This window comes from Notolabrus celidotus, chromosome 14 (assembly GCF_009762535.1).
Source record: "Notolabrus celidotus isolate fNotCel1 chromosome 14, fNotCel1.pri, whole genome shotgun sequence".
Classification (NCBI taxonomy): Eukaryota; Metazoa; Chordata; class Actinopteri; order Labriformes; family Labridae; genus Notolabrus; species Notolabrus celidotus.
Window position 1 is genome coordinate 9,337,228 of NC_048285.1, and position 25,794 is coordinate 9,363,021.

The 25,794-nt window shown below is 39.3% G+C and overlaps 1 protein-coding gene across 13 annotated transcripts in view; it reads right to left on the reverse strand.

Moving 5' to 3' along the window:
* Positions 1 to 25,794, reverse strand: part of kirrel3b (kirre like nephrin family adhesion molecule 3b) — a 195,460-nt gene that overhangs the window by 166,433 nt on the left and 3,233 nt on the right. For 9 of the 13 annotated variants that reach the window (XM_034701382.1, XM_034701388.1, XM_034701387.1 and 6 more), the window contains exons 3-4: positions 14,019 to 14,217; positions 509 to 1,210 (exon numbers count right to left, since the gene is read on the reverse strand). In XM_034701382.1, the coding sequence (XP_034557273.1) occupies positions 509 to 551 (43 nt within the window). In that variant the 5' untranslated portion in view covers positions 552 to 1,210; positions 14,019 to 14,217. Of the gene's footprint in view, positions 1 to 508; positions 1,211 to 14,018; positions 14,218 to 25,794 lie in introns of those variants that run through there. The other 4 variants (XM_034701378.1, XM_034701375.1, XM_034701376.1 and 1 more) reach the window with 2 other exon arrangements.

Here is a 25,794-nt window from a genome sequence, read left to right on the forward strand (position 1 = left end):
AATCACTCCACCGTTAACTTTTTCTCTCTCTTTTCTTCCGAGTGGACCCCCTGTTGTTGCACTCAATGGGGAAAGAGCTGTCAGTTCAAAACAATGTGACTCAGGAGTGAACGCTTGACTGAACTGGACTGGGGTCACAAGGATTTGGTTGTGTGTGCCTGTGTGTGTGTGTGACAGGAATTTCAAGCTCGCTTAGGAAGTATTTAACTTGTCTGGTCTGACCAACAGCACACCGATAGAGAAAAAGTGACACAACTCTTTTTAGTTCCTCAACCCTAAGACATCCACACAGGCTTTTTCTTTCTCTCCTGCTGTCTCTTTTTCTATCACGTCAGATTTTACACAGCTCATGGGACTGCTATATAATACAGAGTTAAATACACAGATGGTAGGACAAGCTTAAACGGCACAAGATGAATTCAGAGACACAGAACCCAGCCGGCAAGTCACATAGCAATCACAAGCACATGAGATGCGATAAACAAGCAACTTAATCTGGAAAACTCACCATGTCCAGAGATCCACAGGAGCAGGAGGACCCAAGGGATCATGACTCGGGAGTGGAGAGGGCAAAACCTACGAAAAAACAGTAGGCGAGTGTGAAATTGGAGTTGGCAGGCACAAACGCATGCACGAGATGAGACAGTGCTCCTCTGTGCTGCTTGGGGGGACGGATGCTACAGTCCCTCAGTGGTGTCTCCTTTAACTAGTGGAAGGCTGGTCCTCAGTCTTCAGTCCCTCTCCTCTTCAGCTGATTCTTCTTGTTCTCTGTCTCTCTCTCTCTGAGTCTCTTTCCACTGAGTGTCAGTCTTCAGAGTTGGCGGCGGTCAGCTCTGCCTCTCATGCGCTCTTGTTGATGTGCGCTTGTAGACTTTCTGTGTCTTCGCTGCTGACTCTGAGCCTACACACGCTCACTCTTCTCTTTCTCCCTCTCGCACGGTTTCCCGTTGCCCATCCATCCTCAGTCTCCTCAGCCCTCACTTGCCCCCCTCCTCCATCTCATTCTCTCCCTCTCTCTCTCTCTCGCTCTACCACTCACGTATAGCAGACACAGTCGGGGGATAGAGCTCAACAACAAGACTCCTCCCTCCCTCCCTTCCACTCTCCACTCTCCTCTCTCTCTTTCTCTCTTCCTCTCAGCCTGGCTGTCTGGGTGGCTGTGGCTGAGTGTGAGGCTGGGACACTCGGATCCTCACCCTGGGAATGAGGGCTGCCATGGGAGAAAGAGAGAGGGTGCAGTTCCAATTAGAATGAGAATAGAAGCGACTTGGCGTCCATGGCTACAAATAACACAGACATCCACTTAACAAAAAGTGCAGTTTGGACCCCCCCTCTCAAAGAGACCCCTGCCTATTTTAGATTCTATAGACGGCACTGAATTTTGGAAACTGTGAGCTGCCTTCAGTGAAAATGGATAAAGAGCATATTAGCATTCAAGACCAAAGCTGTGGTATTCATTCGTATCCGATTTTTATCAGGGGTGAATTAGATTCATAGTCACTCACTCAAAGAGCCATGATGCAAGACGTCATAAAATGGCTAAATGCACTGCATACTTAGTAACAAGCTTTCCTCCTGGTTATGCCTGTTAAATATTTAAAGAGGGGCATTTTATTTTTTCACTGTTGTGTTCCAAGCCAGGCTGCATTACCCTGAAAAAGAAAGTTCTATGTCTTGGACGATGAAAACACAAAGCTTGTCAGTAGAAAACATGAGAGAGAGGGTTGCATAAAATACTTATTTTTATGATTCGCACTTTGTTTTGCGATTGTTGAAAAATAAATTCACCCTCTTCTCCTCTTCTTTGGAAAAATATAAATATATGCAAGTAAACATTTCTACTCCATTTTTTACGAAGGCTCACCTCATTTTACTTTCTGAGTTACTGGTTTAGAGATCACCTGACAAGCCATCAAACAAAGCAAAGCTGCTTGATTTTTGGCAAGGAGTGAAATCACGTCATATTACAGCAATGTGGAAAAAAAAAAGTCAGAGAGCATGCTGAGATATGTGGAGGCTTCAATTAAACAACAGGGTTATTTCACCCAATATTTATATCCTAACATTATCATGTCGGGCAAGGGAATATGTTGGATAGAATAGAATTGAATAGATCTTTATTGCCATTGTGCATTGTACAACAAAATTGAAATACAATCCATTTATCAGTGAAAAAGATGCTTAATAAGAGCAGCAGTAAAACAATTAAAACCATAAAAACAGTAGACAAACTTAAACACATAAAAATATTATTTCCAGTCTAAAAAATACAGCATCCCAGTTGTTTATTTTCTGCAAATAAAATGCCTTAATGTCAGTATTATATGTGGAAGTAAGGATGTTGTTTACAATTCAACTTAAATGTTAATTTTTACCAAAGGCAAAAGTATGAGTAGTAGAAACAGAGAAAACACAGTTTTTCCTGTGGTCTCTTCGTCGTTCTGGAGATGTTTACACTACTGCCTCGTGGTGTAATCCATACTTTTGCATAAGTAAACTTTTGCTCGAGCTGTTACACAGTGTCCTCAGGTCTGCTTTATAAATATCTGAAAAATGAATTGCCAATAGAGGAGGACTTATTCAAACTTCAGTTAGCCTTGAACCACTGTTAGGTCAACCATTCAGGTTTCTTACAAAATATCTTGAAAATTTATTGTACAGATTACTTAAATTGCACATCGCCCGAGTTGAATTGTGATTACTTAATACAATCTTCAGAGTATAGTATCCATTTTCTTTGGTTTTTACTCAATACTTGCAAATCTAATAACATTTCAAATGCCCAAAAGCTTCCCACTTCATTGAGTGTAACTTATGAACTTTAAACCGATTATTCTGGGTTGAATTAAAGATAATACCATCAAACATCCGGATGTTTTAACTAGGGATGGGCAATGATTTTAGAATATTCATTCACTTTGTAAAAATCAGAGAGTTACTTAGAAAATTTTACTTTTAAAATGAGAAAATATTCAATCGTTTTTACCGGTGCCTGGTTGTATTACGGTATTCCTGCCAGATGGTGGCTATAGAGCGTCTTAAAGCTGTTTGCTGACCGCAGTAGCAAACAGAAGAAGAAGAATGCTGACTGCATTAAATAGCAAAAGAAGAAGAAAACATGAGCAACAGTCGCAGCGATTTTCTCTGTTTCTGAATCTCACACTTTTACACATGTATTTTCCAAAATGTAAGTATACACACCATGTCACAGAAACACCGACATGAAGATAAAGACAGACACTGTCAGTGCCAAGCGGCAACCTCCGGTCCAAAAATATGAGTCCAATGCGGAAGTGTTAAAAGCTGCAGTTCATCGAGGATCCGCTTGAGGCTGGCTCCGGAAGTACCGGAAGTCACATACACATGAATGGGAAAAAGACGATCTTTACAGCAGAAATAAACATGTTTACAGCCGGGTAACACTGCTCTCACTGTGAGGGGGGTGAATCTTTTCCTAACGCGGCAATTCCGAAGATATTGAGATTACCAGTCTTCCAATGAGAGACACAGCTGCCTGCAGGAACACTGCAGCTGTTGGCTAAGAGGCTCAAACTCCGCCTCTTTACGTCATACTGGCTCGACAGAAGCAATATGGCTGCCACCGCTGATTGGTCTCAAAACAGCGATTCAGAAACAGATGGGTGACGTCGCGGATACTACGTCCATATTTTTTACAGTCTATGGTCAGTGCCCGCTACTAGCAGCCCCTCGTCCTGCTGCTGGTTAACGTGACTGCTACACAAACGGGCTGCTAATGGGACAGGTGTGTGTGAATAATCGTCAAATAGATGCCAATGATTATCGAATAGTATTTTGGCTTGAAATGTCCATCCCTAGTTTCAACATGTAACTTAGGAGTGCTTCTCATGTTGACAACCACACAGAGCCAACAGCAGCTTCATATTCAACACTCATGTTAATCAGGACCAATACATGGTATCTCTTTCCTATAAAATGATTAAAATGAAAAATCTTGACTGAAGGTTTGATCTTCTATAGATTTTAGATGTTCAGAAATGCCCTGTATGTCTAGATTAGAGGTCTGATAATTACTCAGTAAGCACAACATGAGGACCAAGTCCACGACATATTAATTTAATCCATCCCTTTGACTTCCTAATCTAATCAAAGAGCCAGAGGATGACAGGTGGTCTTTTCATCAGTGCAACTAACAGCCACACACAAAAACAACGTGGCCGACCAAGAGGATAACAGATTTGCATGCTGCCTAAGAACATGATGAGCAGGGCCGAAGAATAACAATGGAGCTTAGGGGTCTGAAGGTTGAATGCTGCTGGTGAGAGAGGTAAACATTGTGATGTATTTGTACGTCCTCAGACCACAATCCTCTGCCTGATGCAATAAACCTTTAGAGTGGATTATGTTTTGTCTAAATATCCACAAATGACTTTGACTGAAGTCATCTTCTCTGTCATGTTTACGGTTTCAGATGAGATCAAAATCCCACAATAAGGGGTTAAATTTCATACAGATGTATTTACGGCATAACACCTCATCTCTGATTGGCTGAGAGCTTGCTCGTCATTCAAATGGTTTATAATCCAATAAGTCCTGTATCCACATCTGATCTCTACTAATATTTTTACTCTATTTGAGAAATTCATAAGCTGTTCCAACAATCTGAGGAAACACAAAGAAGAAACTCAAGATCCTGTTTTTGTATTTTGATACCTTTTTATGAAAGCAGAGGGGACACATTAAAACATGTGAAGTCTAGTAAAGGGCTCAAACACTGTTAACTCTACAGAGCACCCACAGGGGGCATCATTTTTAATGACTCCAGAGACAGAGAACTCGTCTCAGACTTTAAGAGCCTCTTTGTACGAGCTATGACTATAACCCACCGTCAAAAAGACATCCTCAGAACAAAGTGAAAGTGAGCTAAAACAAGTTTAAGATATAAAATGAGTTGGTCAGTCCTGCATGTAGGTCGCCTGGTGGGTAATTTATACAAGAGGGATGTTTTGGTGTGTGGTAGTTGCCTATGTACTTCATATATGTGCTTAATAACATTCATAAAGGTTGCTTCCTTAACTGTCTCACTAAAACGTTCCACATCAGCATGTAAGTACTGTGTATTGCTTAACTTGAAGAAAATTGGTGTACCATAGTCTAGTCTTACCCCCCATGTGACTGTGAAGGTCTCATTGCTGGAAGGTGAGCTTTATTGCTACCCTTAACTGTACAATATATAATATGGAAGTCGTCTCAGTGATGTCACCCTTTGGTTCTGAATAGACTTGTTGCCTGTATTCTGATAGGACAGCTTTAGAGACAGGATATGTGTGGAGAGAGAAGGGGAAATGACATGGACCATATGATGCCTGGACTGGGAATCGATCTTACGACCAGTGTGACAGCCTCTGTATGTGGGGCGCCTGCTCTACAAACTAAGGAAAACCAGTGCCCCCTGGATAGCAGCTTTGAAGCCCTTATTAGTAATGCTGGTTCAACCTAACTTTCAGTCAATCGAAAATAAGGCAAAGAGACTGAGTTGAAGCAGGCGTTTAGCCTCCTGACAAACAGCTATAACGGTCCAACTGGCCATTAACTCAGCCATGCCCCTAATTATGCAAACGTAGGTTTAAGTCTGGAGCCGGGCGTGTACTTCCCCGTTGACCCAATGTTGACCAAACGTTGGCCCACGCGGTCATGAGCCCTACATACTTGTGTGTGGCTGTATCCGTACCACTACTTCGACAAAACGCTTGTACGCAGTGTGATTTCTATGCTGGTCACATCGTCTGTTTCCCATCCCGCTACGTTTTCTACTTGCTTGTCCAGAGAGATATATGGTGACTCCAAACATATTATGTTAAATTCAAGCAGATAAATGTTGCTCTTGCTCATGCAGCAATTATTACAGAGGAGAATCATGGGGGAACAGTCCTTGTATGGTGAATACGAAAATATTGTAATTGCAGGAAATACGATTCCACCCGGTGGACAAATCATAGCTTGCGGTCCAAGTTGTTCCAATGCGTAGTTACATTTGGGAGGAGTTGCATGTGTGTCTACTGCATTGGCTTCTGCACTGGAAAAGGTCCCTGCGGATCTACGGCAAAGGCTACCGTGTAGATTTAATGCAGAAGTATAAACTAGACTTAATCCTCCATCAAATTTGATTTTGCTGTAGAATTGGAAATTTTAACATGGGGTCTAATGGAGATTCCTTTGCTTTTGCTGCCAGCCTTAAGTGGAGACACAAGGAACTACAGTTTTTTGTGCTCCCTCATTGGTTTTATTTTCCAACACAGCTGGTTGTAGCTTAGTTGCAACTCATAACCTAAACTCCTTCTGTCTATCTTTTTGCGTTAAAATTGTTATGTATTGATTTACTTAACTTAGACAGAAATATTAAGAAGATATTATGCATACAAATAAACAAAAAAGAATATATTGCAACACTTAAAGTGGAGATGATCACATTTCTGGTTTGTTTTCAGTGAGGGCTAAAATAAAAGATGAAAAAGGTTGAGGCATGCTCAGCTGACATGAATATTCAAGTAAAAAATCTAAGATATGAAAATAGATCCAAAGCAAAAATATTTGCACTCAAAGGAAGAAAATGAGCGCTGCTTTGCTTCATTATCACTAAACTATGAATAAGCATTTCAAAGAAAAAAGTCTGAAGATTCACAGTAGAACCAGACTCACACTTTGTATTCTATGCATACTTCCTTTTTATCAAAAGTTTACACCTACATTACCAACAATGCAACTAAACCACTCAGACAGTTCGGTGGGAAATTTGAAAGTGTAATGCTAATTGGAGCTAATGTAGCCCTAAGCATCTTGCCTCAAGCTGAGATATGGAGCAGGCTACAGAGTTCTGGTAAACTCGCTCCTCTCAAAGTCCATGACCTCTGTTTATTTCTATATTCCAATTCTAAGTTTTCTTGCCGGACTGATGCTGACCCTAGTGACTACATTTTGGCCAATGTATTGTTTTTTTTGGAGTTCTGGACAACTTTCCCCCAATATGCAATAGTACTCTGAGACCTGTAACAAGACTTTGATGTGTAAAATCTGTGGTGTTTCCCTCAACAGTCTTAGGAACACTTTTCTAACCTGTAAACTCGCAACTTCAAATCCAAGAAACAACTGAACGCATGAAAATTTGATGAGGAACAAAACAAAATATGCAGGGCTTCCTCACTCATGCCTGCACATATCAATATTTTATGACTTAGGTTTTCTTTTTTTAAAATAGCTTGATATGGCACAAAAAACAAATCTTTAAAATTCATCCAAAGCCTTCAAGGCCTCATCATTTAATGAAACTGCACAAAGCAACACATATTTATTCAAATAATAATACATACTATGTGCTGGAGCTTTGTAGCGTGGGGTAAGGGATTGATTTTCTTGTTAGTCCAAGTTTCAAAACACAGGATTATTCAGGGAAGCTTCTCTTCAAGTAAGAAATGGTCATAAATCCTATTTGTTCAGCACTTCCTCAAGAGCATGTCAAAGCTCAAGGAGCACATCTTGCACTGCACAGCTAAACAGGAGCCCCTGACTAATTTAATTACTGAGGTTGGGTTACAAAGTGACCTTTGAAACTCGAAGGCTTGAAAATGACCAAGAGCAGACGGAGAATCAATCTGAAGCTCAAAGTGGAAAAATGCTTCACGGTAGAGTTGCTCAATGCTGGAAAATTCTGCTTTTGTGATTTCCTTTCTGCAACATACAATTGTTATGGGAAAATGTACAGGAATGTATATCAGACATTTCTTTGTGTTCTGACAAACAATTGAAAATGTCAACAATACAATCCTACTTTTTGCTATCTGTATCTTTGAGTCTGTTTTCTACTCTTAAATCAGATCCTCCTGCATTTACCTCTCTGGGTCCAGCCCTCACTGGCTCTGGCACACACAGAGAAGTAGAGAGATGAGTGGAGCAACACGTCACTTCATAAACTTGACTAATACATGCAATTGACTTAGCTGGATGTTATCAATAATTTATGATGATTTATAAAGTCATGTTCAATCTGTTTCACCAGCACTGTGATAGCAACCTCTAATAAAATGAAAACTCCAGGACTTCTTCAGCATGGCATTTTTACAACGCTACACTGTACATGCACTACAGATGTAGACGCTATTGCTTTGTTTACACATACCAATGTGACCAATGTTCGTACGGGGGTTATCCCTATGTTCCCACAGCCCTATGTTCCCACATTTCTAGGACATTTTCAAAATTAAGTCTTGTGTTCCTACAATTTAAGCCACTGCAAACTATGGTTTGCGTCCAGTTGCTGCTCTTCATTGGACTGATCTGACCTGAAGCTAGTCAATGCGAGGCCTCTGTGCTACTTAGTTTAGTTTGTTTATTCAAAAGAACAATGTGCACTTACATTTAATATTTAAACATAAACATAGGGCTGTGGGAACATAGACACGATCCCGTAGTACGTATGACCATAAATAAACAGATGACACCTTTACACTCCAACGCAATGAAGAGCATTTCATGTTGGAAACTACCTGTGAGGTTAACTTTGTCTGATTAAATCTGACCACATTTCAAATCAAACTGATGAGGACAATCTGGATGTGTGTAATGTCTAACTATATCTTAGCATAATAACATAACTCACATTTCATGTGTTAAAACTAAATTAACAAGTTATTTGTATCATGCATACTCACTCGACAATCAGCATAAGCAGCTGAACAGAAGGAAAAGTGTGTAAACTAGTTGCCTGTAAGCTAAACTAGCACACAGACGGCCTGATTCACTTTAAGATTGCACGGCTTTTGCGCCTGTTAAACTGTGCAAATGAGCCAAAAAGGCATTGTCTAATTCTCAGAGCATGCGCAAAGAGTTTAATGCACCACAAACTGTGCTGCAGACCAAATAGCATGTCTGCGCCTGTGTTTGCATACATTTAAATAAGCCTTTAAGCATTCATGCAGAGCGAAACAGGCCCTTTTCTATTTAAATGAGCCTTGTAGCAAATAACACCTAATGATCCTGGTGCTAACAGACTGGCGCCATTACAGTGAAATTTTTACTGTCTGCTGAGAGTTGTGGATATCTGTGCTGTCGTGTTTATAATTGATGTTATGCTCAAACCTTTCTCGCAAATAGCACCAAAGTAGCCCTGGCTACCTAGACAACACTCTTTTTGCCGTACTACGAGAGTTTGCTAGGGTATCCATGATGGAAGCAGAATCATACACATGTTTACATTTTACAGTCATGTGACACACAGATACAAACTCAGATACAGGCACAGCAGTCTCTTTGTTCAAGTGAGAGGTTGCTTTTAAGTGATATCAGACAGACTTATGTTGTTGATCAATTATGAAAAAAAGAAAGTAGTCACAGCATGACATGTTTCATGTCATATGATTGACAACACAGTTGCAACGGTTAAACAGTATGCTGCCCTACTTCATGGCACATCATTTTAAAAGGTATAATACAAATAATGATTGGAATGGAGAAGAATAAACACACATATAACAGTTATTGAGATTAATACAATAATGCAACCTTTGTAACAACGTATCCGCTATGAAAAAAGAAAAAGACGACATTTGAAGTGTCAAAGCTGTCCCGTTTGCCTTTTCGGTTCCATGCCACCCATGAAATCCTTTGCCTCCTCCTGCACCAGATGAAATGCGAAGCTGCATTGTGATGCTCAAAAAGTGACACATTAAGATGATGGACAGCCACTCTGTTTTTGAGCTAAATAGAAAGTGACATATCTGTTTATTTCTCTTGGGCCTGCATATCCGCTGTTGAGACACTGAGAGGTCTGAAACACTGCTATCTGTGGATGTGTCCGTGTCCCAGGGTGGATGTGTTTGTTAGGTGTGTGTTACCATCAATTTGTATTTTGAAATTAGCAAATCAGCCAGTTGTCTTTCAATGAAGGACATCCACTCAATCTTTGTCAGTCAGATGATTCCCCAGAGATGCTCCATCTCTAGCCCCGATGCCTCAGATTCTCATTCTAATCAAGTCTACAAAGTGGCAGAGCAGAGGATCTAAATGAATGGAATTAAACAGTGTGGCGAGGCCTGGGAGGAAGCAGGAATAGTGACGACGTCATATTTTCATCCAGAGCCCTTTTTTCAGACAAAAATCCTTGCTGAGATGAACACAATGCTCGTGGCATACAGTTCATTTACATTTCATTTAGTAAAATGAATTGTCGGCCACCTTACCACAGTTTTTATACGACTGTGCTTGGGCAATTAAAACTCAGCATTCTATAATGTATTATCACTCTTTTCTTTGCTGCACTGTGCTCCTTTCATTCCTGAATGCCTAGCTTATTTGATGTTAGATATGCATACAGCATCACTTGCCCTCCTTGTATACCACTCTGCTGAGTTTCAGCTATAAGCTTCAGACCTGATTATGTTTTAAAATGAAGACAAATTAGCAGTGCAGCAAGCAATAAAAGAGGACAACTGCAGGGTTCAAGAGAAAGTTCAAGAGCACAACAAATAAAACCATGGCTACGGACTTCTCAAAACATTTTTAGAACCTACTTGTGGTTGCTGGATTGAATTAAGAGTTTTCTCTGAGTAATTTGTGAGGAGATACGGTTGTTTTTTTTTACTCAGTAAGAGTTCTGGGTATGATTCAACTAAAACCTAATAATGAAGATATCATCTGGGAAATGCAACCTATTATTTCCGGCTTGATGTTGACAATGATGTTTTAACATTTTTACAAAAAAATAAAAACAGAAAAATAAATCCCTTTTATCTATGCAAACTGCGCAAATGTTCTTTTCAAAGCCTGCAGTACACAGCCTTCATTACCTGGAGTCCCTAGCTGACTCAGTCAGGTTTCCACTGCTACAAGGCAGTTGGGTCATTTGACTCTGCCCAATTTAAATTTCATCTTCATTGCAGCGTGGAATTGAGGTTTTTACAGGGTATGCAAACCAGCTGTATGGATTTGTTTGCTGTGCCCATCTCAAGATAAGTGAAGAGCAATGGTCAGCAGTATGCACTCAAGAAAGCTTGTCAGAGGTCACAGGGCTTTGCATAAGTCAAGCCAGAATCCCTTCTTGAGAGGGAAATGGGCACATGTTGCTTTGCATCCGACAGATCAACTATCGACATGCTCTTTGCATGCTGCTTCCCTATTGAAATGGTGCATGATAAATAAAAGCAGTGTGTTGAACTATGGATTGCCCTCAGACTTGACGAGGACTTTCTGTATGACAAAGGAATGTGTCCGCTGAGAGGAAAATATGAAAGAACAAAGAAAATTCCAGTCACATTTTGTTCACCACGCACACACAGTTGTAACTCTTTGTCCATTCAGTATTTTTCTTAAAATCTGACTAACATTTTTCTTCAGTACATATTTTCTGAATGGTTTCAAATGAGCATGTTTTTAGTTGTTCTTACTCTAACTTGCAAAATTGGTAATTGGCCTCTTTTTTAACGCAGTCAGACTTTAAAATTGCTTTGGGGTAAATCTCCAAGGGAAGCATCTCTCCATGGAGAATATGTTGCGCTCAGTCGGGATAGCACAAACACAGGAATGGAGCTCTTCTTCAAAAAAGTAGTAAAATGCTGATGCTGTGCAGAAAAAAAAAAAAGAGAAAAACATGCTGATTCAGCCCATTAACAACCTACACTAATAATATTCAGTTAACCTACTCTAAGTGTTTTGCCAGTGGTCTTAACTAAAAAATGCAGATCAATGAATGAGCTACTCGTCTGAGCATCCCAGACGCCCCTGAGCCAAGAAAAGCCAAACCTTTACAGCCACACATAGATTACTCTGGAGGAAAAGCAATAGCCTTTTTTAACATTTAAATGTATTCAACACAGGCAGCTTTTCACATGTGGTGTACCTGACTTTAACACGTTTCCTTACTTTAAAAAGAAAAACATAAGAAAAAAATAAATGTTGTCCATGGATGAACTAAACACAGGCAGCTTTATAGGTTAGCAAAAAGGATCAAACAATAGTTTCTTCAGGTTATGATGTAAAATCTATATGTTATGTACAACAAATCAATTCAATCCCACAACCTACTGACGGACTGAACGATTTGTTCCTGACCTTTACACAAGCTTCTGAGGGGGTGTCATGGCTAAACAGTTATTAGTGGGGTTGTTATCTGCTCTTTATGTTGCCAATTAACATCTTTCACACAACAACACTGCATGTGTGCACACCCTGGATACGTCTGTCTAACCCAACAACCAATCATTCACATGAATCACTCCTACAGACGAACTCCGTAACCAATGTACAAGTAGTCCTCCTCATCTAAATAAATGATGGTTTCTAATTTATGATAATTTCAGTCCCCAAAACAAAAGATGGACTAAATCTAAATCTAACTAAAAGTTAAAAAACAAAAAATGTTGTCACAGTTAAAAATCAACTGTCCTGAGGCCATGCCTCTCCTGTTTAGCTGCCAGTTAAAGCTTAGAGAGATCACAGACAGAATCTAGCATTGCATAATATAATATAAATACTATTTTTGGTCAGAACTTTTCTTCTATGATGCATCAATGAAATAAAAACCCTTGGCGTATCATCCTACAATGAACACTCTCTCTGCATCTTTTCAAGTGCTGCATCTGTGCGTATACTGTCGTCTTTGGAACAAAGGTAACTCTGTTTGCTTTGTTTCTTCCAAGGTCCTGGTTCTTTTGCTACAGTGAGTACAAGACATAAAAAAAGAGCTTTGACTCATAACCAAAGCAGGTCAATAGACTATTTGATGGACTTGAGTTTGTTGTTCTGAAAACCCAAGTCTTTGAAGCTTAGCTGAACATTGTTATTAGTTCTGTGAAAACTTTTATTACTGTAGCATACTTTATTAAAAGCATTCATTATTCATTCAGACTAATTAGAGGACATATGATAACTGCTTTAATTATTCATTTTCACATATTTCAAATAGTCTAACTGTACCATTTTTTTTTCTATTTCTATTTCTTTAACATCAAGAGCTTCTTGCACTATGATCATAGTATTAGTGTCATGTTAAGGGGAAAAAAATATATAAAACATGAAGTCTTGTTATGAGCTTTTTGCACACTTTTGACAGTCCTGATACTTATAACAATGAGGTTCCTTGAAGGCTCTGATTGCTGGAGAGGATGCAGAGAAAGAAAAGCAAACCACACACATTGTTTTTACATGTCCAGTCTTATTATTATACCGAAAAGAGGTTGAGAGCTCATGATTAGCATTTTTGAGATAAAGTCTCTAAGTTTAGAACATTTCTTAGGCATCAACTTATTAGAAACAATAAGCACCTGAAATGCATCTTTATAATTAATTACATGTGACCGCCTTGGAGCAGGTGACAAGGACATGGAGACAACAAAGTTAAAAAAATAAAACTATGGTTGACAACAATAGAACATGCGTTAGATGATGAAAAAAATATTGACACAATTAGAGATTATGTGGAAAAAATACATAAAATCTGCTCTAAAATCAGACTTGGTGGAACGTTCAACTTTGTTAACTTATACCAAAAATAAAAGAGCACTAGACCCTGCAAATCTAATAATATTATGACTCATCTTCTTCATTGTTTTCGTAATATGACTTTCTCTGTGTGACATGACAATTTTATTTTCCCATGACTTTGTACTGCACTGAAGCAATGTGACAGTAAAAAATTATAATAATTTTTTTAAGAAACTTAGGCGTATTCAGTTATTACAGTAGCTATACTCAAGGTAGAGATTCTCCACTTATTCCATTTAATTTAAGTATTGTTGATGCCTGAAAGCTTCGTTTTGTTCATTCTGTTGAGGCTGTCTGAATCGGATCCAAAGCTCCCTGCCATGGCTGCTCAACAGGCCCGCAAACAAATAGGGCACTATACAAAAGAAAATTAAACCATCTGGAAAGCTCCTGCTGTGGCCAATAATTAAAACAAAAGGTACAGCAGTTGACAGGGACCAGGAGATGTGAAGTGTAATGCCACAGACGAAAAAGGGGAAAAAAGGGAAAAAATTGTAAACCTTACCCACCTAGGGGTGTGAAGTTGCTGCAGCACCCTCAGCACCTTTCCTTCCTGCGGCTGTATATGTGTGATATCTCCACAGGACCAGCTGCGCCTTACGTGCATGGCACATCAGTTAGAAGTTTCCTCAGCACTCACAATGGATTTTCACACACTGCAGCAGATTGCAACCTCACGCCCTCTCCCCCCGTATTGGTGGCAAGAATCTGTTGGAGATGACAAGTGTATAAAAAAAGTCTTAAATTCCAGCAGGGCTCCAGAATAAGAACATTCAGTATAATGCACAAATGAGCTCTCATCTACTTTCATGCAACTTTCTTTCATGAAAATATTCGTACTCTGTAACACCAACATGGAAATATTTCCTCACTGTTTATTGAGGTAGTCAAAGTATCCTTAAATAGCAGTAAAGTATATTTGCTTTTAAACTCAAATGCTCTTTTGGTTTGGATTAAGTCTTTGTTGATTCTGTGGCTGTGTAAATCATATTTTCAAAGTAAAGGCGTTCTCTCCAGTTTGACGGATGCCAAAGGTTTCTGTGGCAGGTGTGGACAATCCTGTTAGAGATGGTGTTTGTGTTACACCTTAACCTCTTTTTCCAGTAAATCTTCCTTTTGTTTGTACAGCTTCCCAGTGTGTGGCTTTTCTGCCAAGAGATTTAAATATAAGAGGAAGAGGGGAGAGGGAAGGGTAATGTGGTGCTATCTCTGAATCCATACACCTTTCATTTGGTTTCAAGAAATTAATCACGCAAGTTTTTTCTACAACTTGGCAACATTGCTGTGTATATTAATTATCCTTTTTTTTTTTTTTTTTTTTTTTTTTTTTTTAAAGGTAGGATTCTTTCACTGTGCATCTGCTTTGAAAGGAGCTGTTTCATAGACTGCACATTTATTTTCCGATGGCGTTCAGACATACTTGGATTATTCCGAAAACATGTGAGTAATTCTTCTTACAAGGACACTTTCAATTGCAGCAGCAGGCAGTATTCACGGTACGAAGTCTGTATGCACTGGCACTGCTCACAGAATAGAAAAAAGTTCTCAGTGTTGGACATGAGAGGACAAAGGCACAACTATTCATACAGCAGCAAACTTACTTGCTTTAAACAAGTCGGAATAATGGACTAAATGGGCTTTATTTATACAGAGCTTTCTCCAGTCTTCTGAACACGCAAGGTGTTTTTTCCATCACGTCACATTCACCCATTCACACCATATTCATATACTGGTGACAAATGCTGGATTTCCAGATCCGTGCTCTCTCATCCTTTAACACCCACCAGCTGGAGTCATGAGATCAAGAATTTCCTTCTTTGATTACTGAATCAACAACAATCTGCCTCCTCTGGTTCATCCATGTCATCTTTATTGGCATCTGAAAACCTCTAACATGTTAACTCCAGGCCTGGCTCCGCTCCTCAGGACGGTTTGTTATCGTAGTTAAATGAAATACTATCTGTTGATAATACTCAGTCTTTTATTCTGAAAATTAACCGGATGTTTTAATTTTGTTTGGTGCCCGACTTCCTGCTCATGCAACTGGCAAATATAGAAGTCTTGTGTCTCAGTTGGAAGGCAAAAGAGCAGAACCAGTGGAAGTTAGTACATTGACTTGAATTGAACTGTATCAGGTCCGGAGATACAGACTGGACTGGACTGGACACAGATCTGATGGACTTTAGCCCTGAGGCTACTATGTAAAGTAACCTTCTGTATTAACTAGGGATGTAAATTTAAAGTATTTTCTGTGATCGATCTATGGAAATGTTAACAATCAAGTATCAATTTATCATTTTTAAAAGCTTGGATGCTTTCCATGTCAAAAACAATGCCAAGTCTGTTTTTTACCCTAAATCAAATTTTCCCTCAAGACACAATGTATTTAACTGATGCTACGGATCATATTGAAGCGTACAAAACGTTAAATGCTGAATATCAAAGCGTGGAGCAGGCTCATAAAAATAACCGACATAAAACAGACATAAAAGTGAAGGCTCAGACTTCAACATATGGATTTACTGCAACAAGAGAACTGAACAGAAACATATTTCAGACTCACGGTGTTCAGTTTTCTGTCTACTCGTTCTTATTGAGAAAAATAAGCATGTGTTTGCGGCCAGGTGTCAGTCAGGAGAGTTACCTGGTCATAATCAATCCAGCAGCAGAGAAAAAAAGCGCTGATTGATTGTTAACATCCATAGCATTAACTAATACCGTTCACACACCCATGACATAGCAATTGGGGGCTGTTCAGGGCTAAGTGTCTTGCCCAAGGACACTTTGGCATGTGGACAGCGGGACCTGGTGTCGAACCCCCTGATCTTTGGATTGAGAGATGACCAACTCTACCACTGAGCCACATACCAAACACTGTTACAGAGCAAAATATGCAAAAGTCAAGAGCACCTGAGTCTGTGCTGACAAGGAGTTAGCACAGAGGAAAGGCAGGCAACAACCTTTACAATAAGCTGTATATATATATATATATATATACATATATATATATATATCTCCGCTTACACAGACAAGTATAATTGAAAGGACTGATGTATGAATAGTGTGTATGTATACTATTGTTAGTGTATAAATTGTAGGTTATCTCTATACAGTCAAATAAGGGGATTAAAAAAATGTCAAACTAAATAGAGAGTGTACTGCCGGAGAGTTATTGGCTATATTATACTGCAGCAACTCTAGCTTAAGGTTTTTATCAGTAACTTTTTCTTCATGCAAATCCTCGGGGTGTTAATGGGGCTATTTTTGTTGAGTGAGAGCTTTATGTGGGTCAGACTAGGTTTTCCTTTGACAACCTCTGAACACTGCTGTTCTGCTGCAGTCTTGATTAATGGCCCGGTGAGTGTCACACTGACCTGAGATGGAAGGTGTTCATCGTTGTCAGTGAGAGAGAGGGGGAGGAAAAAAGAGAGAAAGAGAGAAAGAGAAAACAGTACAGGACAACATTTCATACTTCTTCTTTGTCCCAGTCTTCACAGAAATAACAATCAGAAACCATAATTGATTAATGAGATTCTCAACAGGTCCAAAATCCAACACAGTTCACTGAAATGTCTGTGTTACCACTTTCGGGAAGCTCATTGTCTGTGTGAATATAAAGGGACACAAGGGCAAATACAGAATAAATCATTGTAACCTACTATTAAAGGCTCCTTTTACCAGTGCTTTGTTTGCAGTGAGGGAGGTTAGCCTTGAAGGCAAAGGCTTTTGTGAACATTCGGATAAATCACATTTTGAACAGCACTTTAGGCTAAAGCGTTTAAAGTAGAAATATGTAGATATGTAATAATACAAAGATTCTTATCCAGCATCTTGCTTCAACACTTATCATAATTGTTCATCCTCTTCTGCTTTAATGTACATTATTTTTTTAAGAGTGTTAGGAAATAATCAATGGCCATCTCTATTTTTCAAGAGCTGATGACTTATTCAAATAGATGATCCTCCTCTCTCGGCACAAAAAGGGGAAAAGAAAGACACTTTAGCACTGAGTGACACTTCAATTAGCCTCTTGTCCTCCACTGCTTATAATCAGATCATGAGCCATGTAAAGGACGAGGCAGGTCATTAAAATATCCTCAAAACCCACAAGATTTACTGTAGGCTGTAGATTTTGCTTGTATTTGCTGACAGCTGTATAGTTCCGCACCCCCTCTCGCCCTTTCCCAGATGGAATAAAAGCTATCTTGCTGTAATTGCTGAGGAAAACTGATTCACCAGTGTCAGAAACACTTTATGTGCCCTCTAATTTCGTTCAGCTCTTTCCTCAATAGCCAGGCCCCTCGCAGGGACCCTCATCTATTCTATTCAGTGCTCTTCAGTGTGATGTCGCTGTGGACCCAGATAACAAAATTACGTAGGCACAGCGTTATGACAGTGTAATCAGACAACCAGAGATTTGTCGACATTATCTAGCAATTTATGTCGACACAGGGAGAAAAAAAACTCTACGATTAGCTCGGGGTCTCCATGCTTCAGCACAATTTTAGAAACAAACTTTGTTTACAGATTTATTAAAATATTGCATCGTAACCAAGAAATTAACATCATTTCGGCAAATAAGAAGATAATTCAAGACAAAATGATGTCATGTATTATTTACAATTAGTGACAGCAACTGGCTCATTGGAGTTCAGGCTGGAGGTTTTAAGAAGCAAGTTCTGCTACACTGAGTCTTCTGAGGATGTATAAGTCAAGAATGCTTGATTTCATTGGATGACGTGTAGTAGTTTAAGGCTCTTCTAGGCTGAACATGCTAGTAGCACTGACGTGAGTCAGCACAAGGTTAACTCCTGAGATAACGATCGAGGAATGAGGGGTCAACCTAAACTGAAGCGCTGCACTAATTGGGCAGCTGGAGCTCAAAGGTAGAGAAGGTCATCCAGTTTTTGGAAGATAAGCTGCTGCAGTCTACATGTCCTGGTGACCCAAGACAAGATACGAAACCCCAAATAACTCCTGAAGGCATAGCCATTGGTGTGTGAATGACTCAGAATAAATCCTGATGGGCAGCTTGGCACCTTGCATAGCAGCCAAAACCTTCTGGGCATGAGGGTCTGTGTGTAAAAGGGTGAATGTGGCAAGAAGCGTACTGCACTCAGAGTGGTCCAAAGGTTAGAGAGGACCTGCAGAAGTGCAGTCGGCCTACTTTTTCATGTGATGTTATCTTAAATTAATATTTCACAAGCTGCTTTCAATTACTAAATCTAATCAATCCAAATCAGTTTCTTGTTGAATATAGAAAATATTGATGTTACTGTTAACTTATTTCCAACAAAGCTCTACAATGAAGCAGCTCGTCGAGTGAACCGTCCTGGAACAATAGAACAGCTGCTTTGAGTGACAGAATCAGGTTGCGTGTGATCCCTCATCTTCATTTGCCACGCTGTCTTTGTCCGGCTGACTGGAGTGAACAGATAAAAAGCAGACGGACCGACTGCCAACTTCCAGTCGCATTTGACCAGTCTCCAAGAAACTTGTTGACTGTTTCGCAAACCAGTGTGTCCACATCAGCCAACAAACACAGGCCAACATGATCACATGGAAGTACATGAAATGACCACGGTCTTTGTGGTGTTGGCATGTGAAATGTTTTAAATGACATGCTGGCAGAAATAAATGATAGTACCTGTGTGAAAGAGATGCTGGTTTGAATGAAAAATAATATTTTTGTCTGCGAAGCTGTTCATGGTGGTTTATGTTCAGATACATTACAAGTGGATTTGTCTAATTTGGCTTTCAGTCTCAGGTGGAACTCAAACGTATGTATTTTGGGTACAACTGTGTGTGTTTACCCCTTTATACTCTTATGACCCTAACCTCAACCTTAGAAGAATAAAGAATGAACAAACAGCTATTATTAGTAAGTCAATCATCAAAGATCATACTTTTCCAAAGGATTTGTTCGATCTAGGGATGTACATTTTAAGTATTTTCCGTGGAAATGTTAACGATCAATTATCGACTAATTGATTTAAAAAAAACATTATTATTCTTACGTCAAAAACAATGCCAAATACGTTGTTTTCCCCCCAAATTGTATTTTCTACAGCAACAAAATGCATATCACTGACGGTATTGAATACAGGCACATGTTTGACACGCAGAATATCAACGATCAGGCTCATAAAAATATTCTAAGCGGACATAATCTTATAAAGTGAAGCCTGAGACTACTACTACAAAAAAAAACAGTACTTCAGACTCACAGTGTCCAGTTTTCTGTCTACTCGTTCTTATTGAGAAAAATAAACATGTGTATTCAATCAGGTGTCAGCCGGGAGCGCAACCGGGTCACTATCAGTCCAGCTGCAGAAAAGCTCAGACCGCACTGATGTTGCTGGTCTGCAAACATAGCGTACCTGAATTTCCCACCTGTCTGTTGCCTTCGTATCCAAAGGTGGGGAAATGTCCTGTTTAAAGTTGTCAACCTTTGTGACCGTGTTGTTGTTGGCAGCAGTTGCGTATTGATCCTCTTTAAAAAAGCGCACATGCAGACCTGATGCGCAGCCGCAGCCCCCAGCTGAGCATCTCCGCTGTGCGCAACACCTTTAACAGCTGAATCACATCCAAACATGCTTTAAACTTAAAACACCTCCCTGATAGCTGAGTGTAATATGAGACCACGTGATGTTTGTTCCACGTGACGGAAAATTGATAACAAAAATGGGTGTTTCAAGTCATTTCTTAACAATCAATTAATCGATAATCGATTAATTGTGGTCATCCCTAGTTCGATCCCTAAATATCCGTTGTCTTTGCATATTTCGTCTGTAACTGAAACGCATAAGCACGATGTCCGCCATCCTTTAAATAGCCTAACAGGTGCGGTAATCCTGCTGTTTGCACCTGTAATGGTGGGGTCTACCGCCATTACATGTAATGCTTTGTTGGGGCGTTAACCTGGCTCATGCATACCGCTAATCAATTTTTTTTTCACCATTAGTACAAACGGCCCGTTTTCATCTCTAATGGCTGGACGTCCATACGGGCCCTGGTCATGATCATTTTATGTATCTGTGTGACGCCATGCTGGGATGGGCAGAAACAGTGATACATCTGACTATCTGTGCTGTTCAGATTGCTGTGTTTTCATGTCTATAAGGTTAAAGTTAAAAGTGCTTCCTATGGACTTTTACATAAAAAGTCTGTTTTAAAAGAAGGCTTCAGTCAGATGTGACTACGTTACAATTATGTAAGATATACCAAATGTCATATGGTATGTGAAATTGTGGTAAACTAGCTGCAGTCTGGCTGGCTGATATGTATAACAACTGGCTTATTTACATCTGTGTGCAAATGAGCTTGATTTGTGATACTGCTGGACAATCAAGGAGCTGCAGGGTAGCCTCTGGTGTAAGTGTACTTATGGTTTTATGTACTCACTGTGAAGCCACAAATGTGGCGCCTGTGGATTTAATATCTGAGTATGATTCGGTTTGCAGGTGATTGCTACAGCAGAACATTTAAATTGAATTATTTAATTGAAAGCTGAAAACAATAATAATCAGCAAGTTTATGCTGATTTAGACCTTTTACAGCCATTAATACTCTGACTTCTGACTGATATGTCAAGTTTAACAGCTGATGCATTGCTATGGGCAATACAATCAACATCTACAATCATTATATCTCCTTTGAAACGCTTCATCACTGTAGTGGTGGAATGGACAGCCATAGGGAAAGCATGTTTGTGATAACAACACAGATTGGTTAAAGACTGCTGTGAATATGCTCTTTGAGTTACTGCTGGAGATTTGATGATTCATGCTGAGCTTCTTCAAAACTTTTGATTAAACTTGATCTTGTTCTAAAGAACTATACTTTATCATTAGGGCCGACTCTGAATGCCTCTAATTTAATGATGCTTGTTGCTGCAACTAGAATTTTTTTGTACAACCATCAAATGGATGGAGTTTCTTCAAGGCTTGTTTCTCCTGTGAGTCAGACGAGGATTCAAGCACAGTAAAACCTGAGACCTGAATCTGTACATATTGTCAGTGAATCCTCAGCCCGTTTCTTCAAAGACTTATCTCAGGTCTGAAGCCGTACCTTTCTTACTCTGACGCAGATCAATTCTTGCTCTGACATCTTAAGTTATGCAGCACAATAATAATTGAAAAAAAGACACTGATTTACATTTAAATCGAAAAATCACTATCTTTCTAATAATGATGTGCTCTAATCCACCTTCAACTATCATCCGAGGAGGTTAAATTGTGAAATATTACATGCAGTAGTCAGTGGATCCCATTCTTTGAGAGTCTCCTGAGACCTTAACCCTGTTCTTGGTAGTTTTCTTCTCTCTTTGAAGATAGTGGAGGAGGAGGAATAGAATTGGGAGGTGTGGCAGAGAGTTCACACAATCTCTTTTAGGTTCGCCTTCATGTTGAGAGACACAGTGAATTTAGTACCTTCTTTTATCTGTTATGTGTGCAGCAGTGAAAGGGGGGAGTTGCAAATGTCAAGTCTTAATACTCAGGTACTATTCAACGTGGTGCCTTCATACACCTGGGTGGTATTACTCCGAGTGATGAGATGTGGGTGCTGATTGTCTTTTTTTTAGTCTGTACCAATTGTTTAAGAGATCCGACTCCTGCAAATCAGTTCATTTATTTTTAAACTGTAGTTTCCTTCTTAACAGATTTCAGGGATGGAACCTCAGTTGTTTAAATCTCTTCAGGACATTTAATCAATCTTATGTGAATTTAAAAAAAAACATACTACATAAAGTAGAAACTGAAACAGACACAGTTTTGCTGCTTTAATTAAATATTGATATCCAGTTATTTATTTTACATTATTTTTTCAATTCTGCGTCACTGCATCATTTGGTGAGGTGGCAATGTTGTTCCAACGCACGTGCAAATTCAGCACTCAGCCCCACCACATTATCTCCCTGTTCTCCCATCTTGGACCCTCTGTTATCACTTTGCTTTTCATTAATATGAAATTTGCTGTGCACCGGTGTGCATCCCTGCCTCTTGCCAAAATCATGCTGGGATGGATTCCAGTCCCCTTCAGCAAAACTTGAGGTGGAAGTGGAGGAAATCTTTTAACTCTGCTGACCTCTGTGACCTTATGCCACACTGCCTACACAACACTTTCTGTATACTTCCTGTAAGTTTTGGGTAGCATGTACAACAAATACAATATGTTGTATTTGACTTTTTTTATTTTTTTTTAGAGTAAACAGCAATATGTCATGTTAAAATCATATCTTACAGACCTAGTAAAATGAGTGATGTTGAGCTATGTACTGCACATTAAAAATGTCTCAAATCAGCATTAGGTGCTACCTTTCTGCATTATGAAGTGGAGTAAACATTTTTTGCAGAAGTGTTTTTCCTTCCCCTTCTTGAACTTATTACATCCACAACCTCCAAATATACAGTAACACCACACAGAGGTATACACATTTCAATCAATGGCAAAAACCACACAGCCTTTAGAAACATGGGGCCCTACAGCTTGCCTCCAAAGGCATTGACTCCAATCAATACAAACTTCAATAGCCTTGATCCACAGATCTGTGTGCTGCTGCCTGCTGACCGTATACCATTAACTATCTGACAGCATAAATAACTATTAACACTTTGCATAGTCAATAAATCTGCATAAGATTGTTAAAACTACTCACTGAAAACCCAAGTGAATCATGGCTAGTGAACAGCCGAAATAAATTATACTTTAAGCTAAAACTAAGGTATGATTTCTGAAGTGTGGACGTAGCTGTTGCAGCACAGAAGAGTAGGAGGAATACAATAGGGTAAGACAAACCTTCCTGACCCGATGGGAGAAAAGCAAGCGGGTCCGTAGTTTGATTACCCCTCATATCACATGAGGTGGAACGACTTCTCCTCGCCCACTCAGGCACCGAGAGGAGGAGATACAAACAGAAACAGACGTCAATGACTAACAGTGATTGTTCTAGTTACAGAAATATGTCTTCAACCTTTGACTTCACCAGCTTATTAGACATACACTATCAACCTGTGTTTACAAAAAAGGGAAGGAATCTGACAGACACACTCATGCACACAGCTACAGTAAGCAGTAGTATTTAACTGTGCAATACAAAGAAAGATTTGTAGAGGTGTATTATTTTCGTTTTTTATTACAGCGTGTTTGTTTTAGATAGCAAATGGATGTTTTATTAGTATCCTTAATTCAATAAAGGCAAACAAACAATAGGTATTACAGGGTTCCACAAGTATCTAATGAAATTCATATGTCGAGCACAGCGACATCCTTTTCATTGTTTAGGCTCTTTTTCACATCACTGGGTTTCAAATGAAACAATAAGAATAAATTGCTGACTTTAGGTGTTCACATTTGTTCTTGGCGAAAAGTACAGGAGTTGCAATCCTTTTTACCCTTGAGAAGAATGTTTTTAAAAGGCCAGAGACTTCTTTATGGTTCACTGAATGTGGAAAACCCTCAAATTCTGTTTGAAAGGGAGCACTATTCCCTGCTCTGAAGAAGAACTGTACGGTTCACTGGTGTTATAAAAACAGTTTTTACTGAGATCAGTCAGTCTGGAGTTCAAGTACAACTAGGCTATATGATTTACTGTTAGATGTTTCCAGTGATATTAGCCCTTGATCTTTATAATATGAACACGCAAAGGCTTAGAAAATATTGAAATTATTGCCATGACTTTTGGTTAAGATGTTAAAAAAGGGTAAAGGAAAATTGGAACCATCTCACTTAGTTGATCTCCTCGTTTTTTTCCACAATGAAAAATACTGAATTATTTTATCAACCACTACACCAGGTTGAGCTTGTTGGGTTATTTGGAGGGAGTTGGGTCACTTTAGGACGTTTTCACAGCTGAATCATTGGGACACATTGTTATGAAACAACCCCCAAGTTCGGAGGGTTTGGACCACAGACTGCATAAAAAATGGATGTAGTATCTGTGATGTCACCCATTTTTTCCTGAAGCACAGTTTTGAAGCCAATTGTCGGCGGGAGCCATTTTGGAAATGCTGAACTCAACCAAACTTAGTGTGAGGTAAAGAGGCGGGCTTTGAGCCTCCTAGCCAACAGTTACAGTTTCCGCCTGTCAGTCAAGTCAGCTGTACCTCTCATAATGGAAAACACGTAATCATACTCTCTTTAAAATTGCCAGGTTATGAAAAAATCCCCCCCCCCCCGTACAGTGTGTGCCACTGATGGGACCTTTATTTAAGCAGAGTCTGCTTCCTAGCTGACTACACTCTGGCTACACTATTTCACAGTAGATTAATTCATTTTACTTCAAATGTTAGTCATCTAAGTGGCTGATGGAAATAAACATGCTTCAAATTACTGCCTCCCTTTATTGTACTATTTGCTGTTTTCCTTTTATGTTTTAACATCTAATGAAAAAATAATCATACACTTCAAAGTTTTCAGTAAGAGAGTAAACATTTCAAACACCAACAGTGAACCATTTAGTGGGCAGATAAACTAAGAAAATCCTAACCATAGATGTTTGTAAGCACTTGAACAAGTATGAAAAATATCTGTGCTAGCTTTTGCCTAAAGACAACAATATTTTTTGCACACTTCAAGTCTACCATTAGTTTGGACACATGTGAACACAGTCAGCAACCACACTCTGAACAAAACAAGAGAGGCCTGACTGTAGTTTGTCATCAGAGACATACAGTATTTGATGAGTAGATTTTAACCAAGATGCATTCGCGAGGACCCTTCCCGCATTTCAACAGCTGATGTAGTCACCTTATCACAGACTCACTCTTTAAACTGAAACACCGCCTCCTCAATATGCAAAGTGCAGCCAGAAGGTGTGACACTTGTTTACCTACGCAGCAGGAAAATTAGGCTTTAAAATAATGACAAAAGGACAGCCCCGCAATGGTGTGTTTTTCCGCCTGCTTTGCAATATTGCAGCTAGAACACAAAACACCACAAGGAAAAAAACTCAACATTGTACAGTTTTTTCCTCTGGATCAGAACAAAGCAAACAGATCATAGGTGTGAAAACAGATTTAGTGTAAGCATAAAAAACAGCAGTGAAAACAGAAGAAAGCTGCAGAAATTGTAAGTGTAACCGACTTTTTTTCAATGAAAGAAATCAAATCAATTTTAAATCAATCAAACAAATTAGAAATCAATATTTGAAGTACATTTTTCTCATTTTTTATGTTAATAGCTGTAAGCAGATGAGACTCACTAGCCCCTTCTGCTTTGTGTGTAGTCAAGCTCACCCTGCCAGGGTTCCAATCCACTTCAACAACCTGCTCAATATACTTTAGG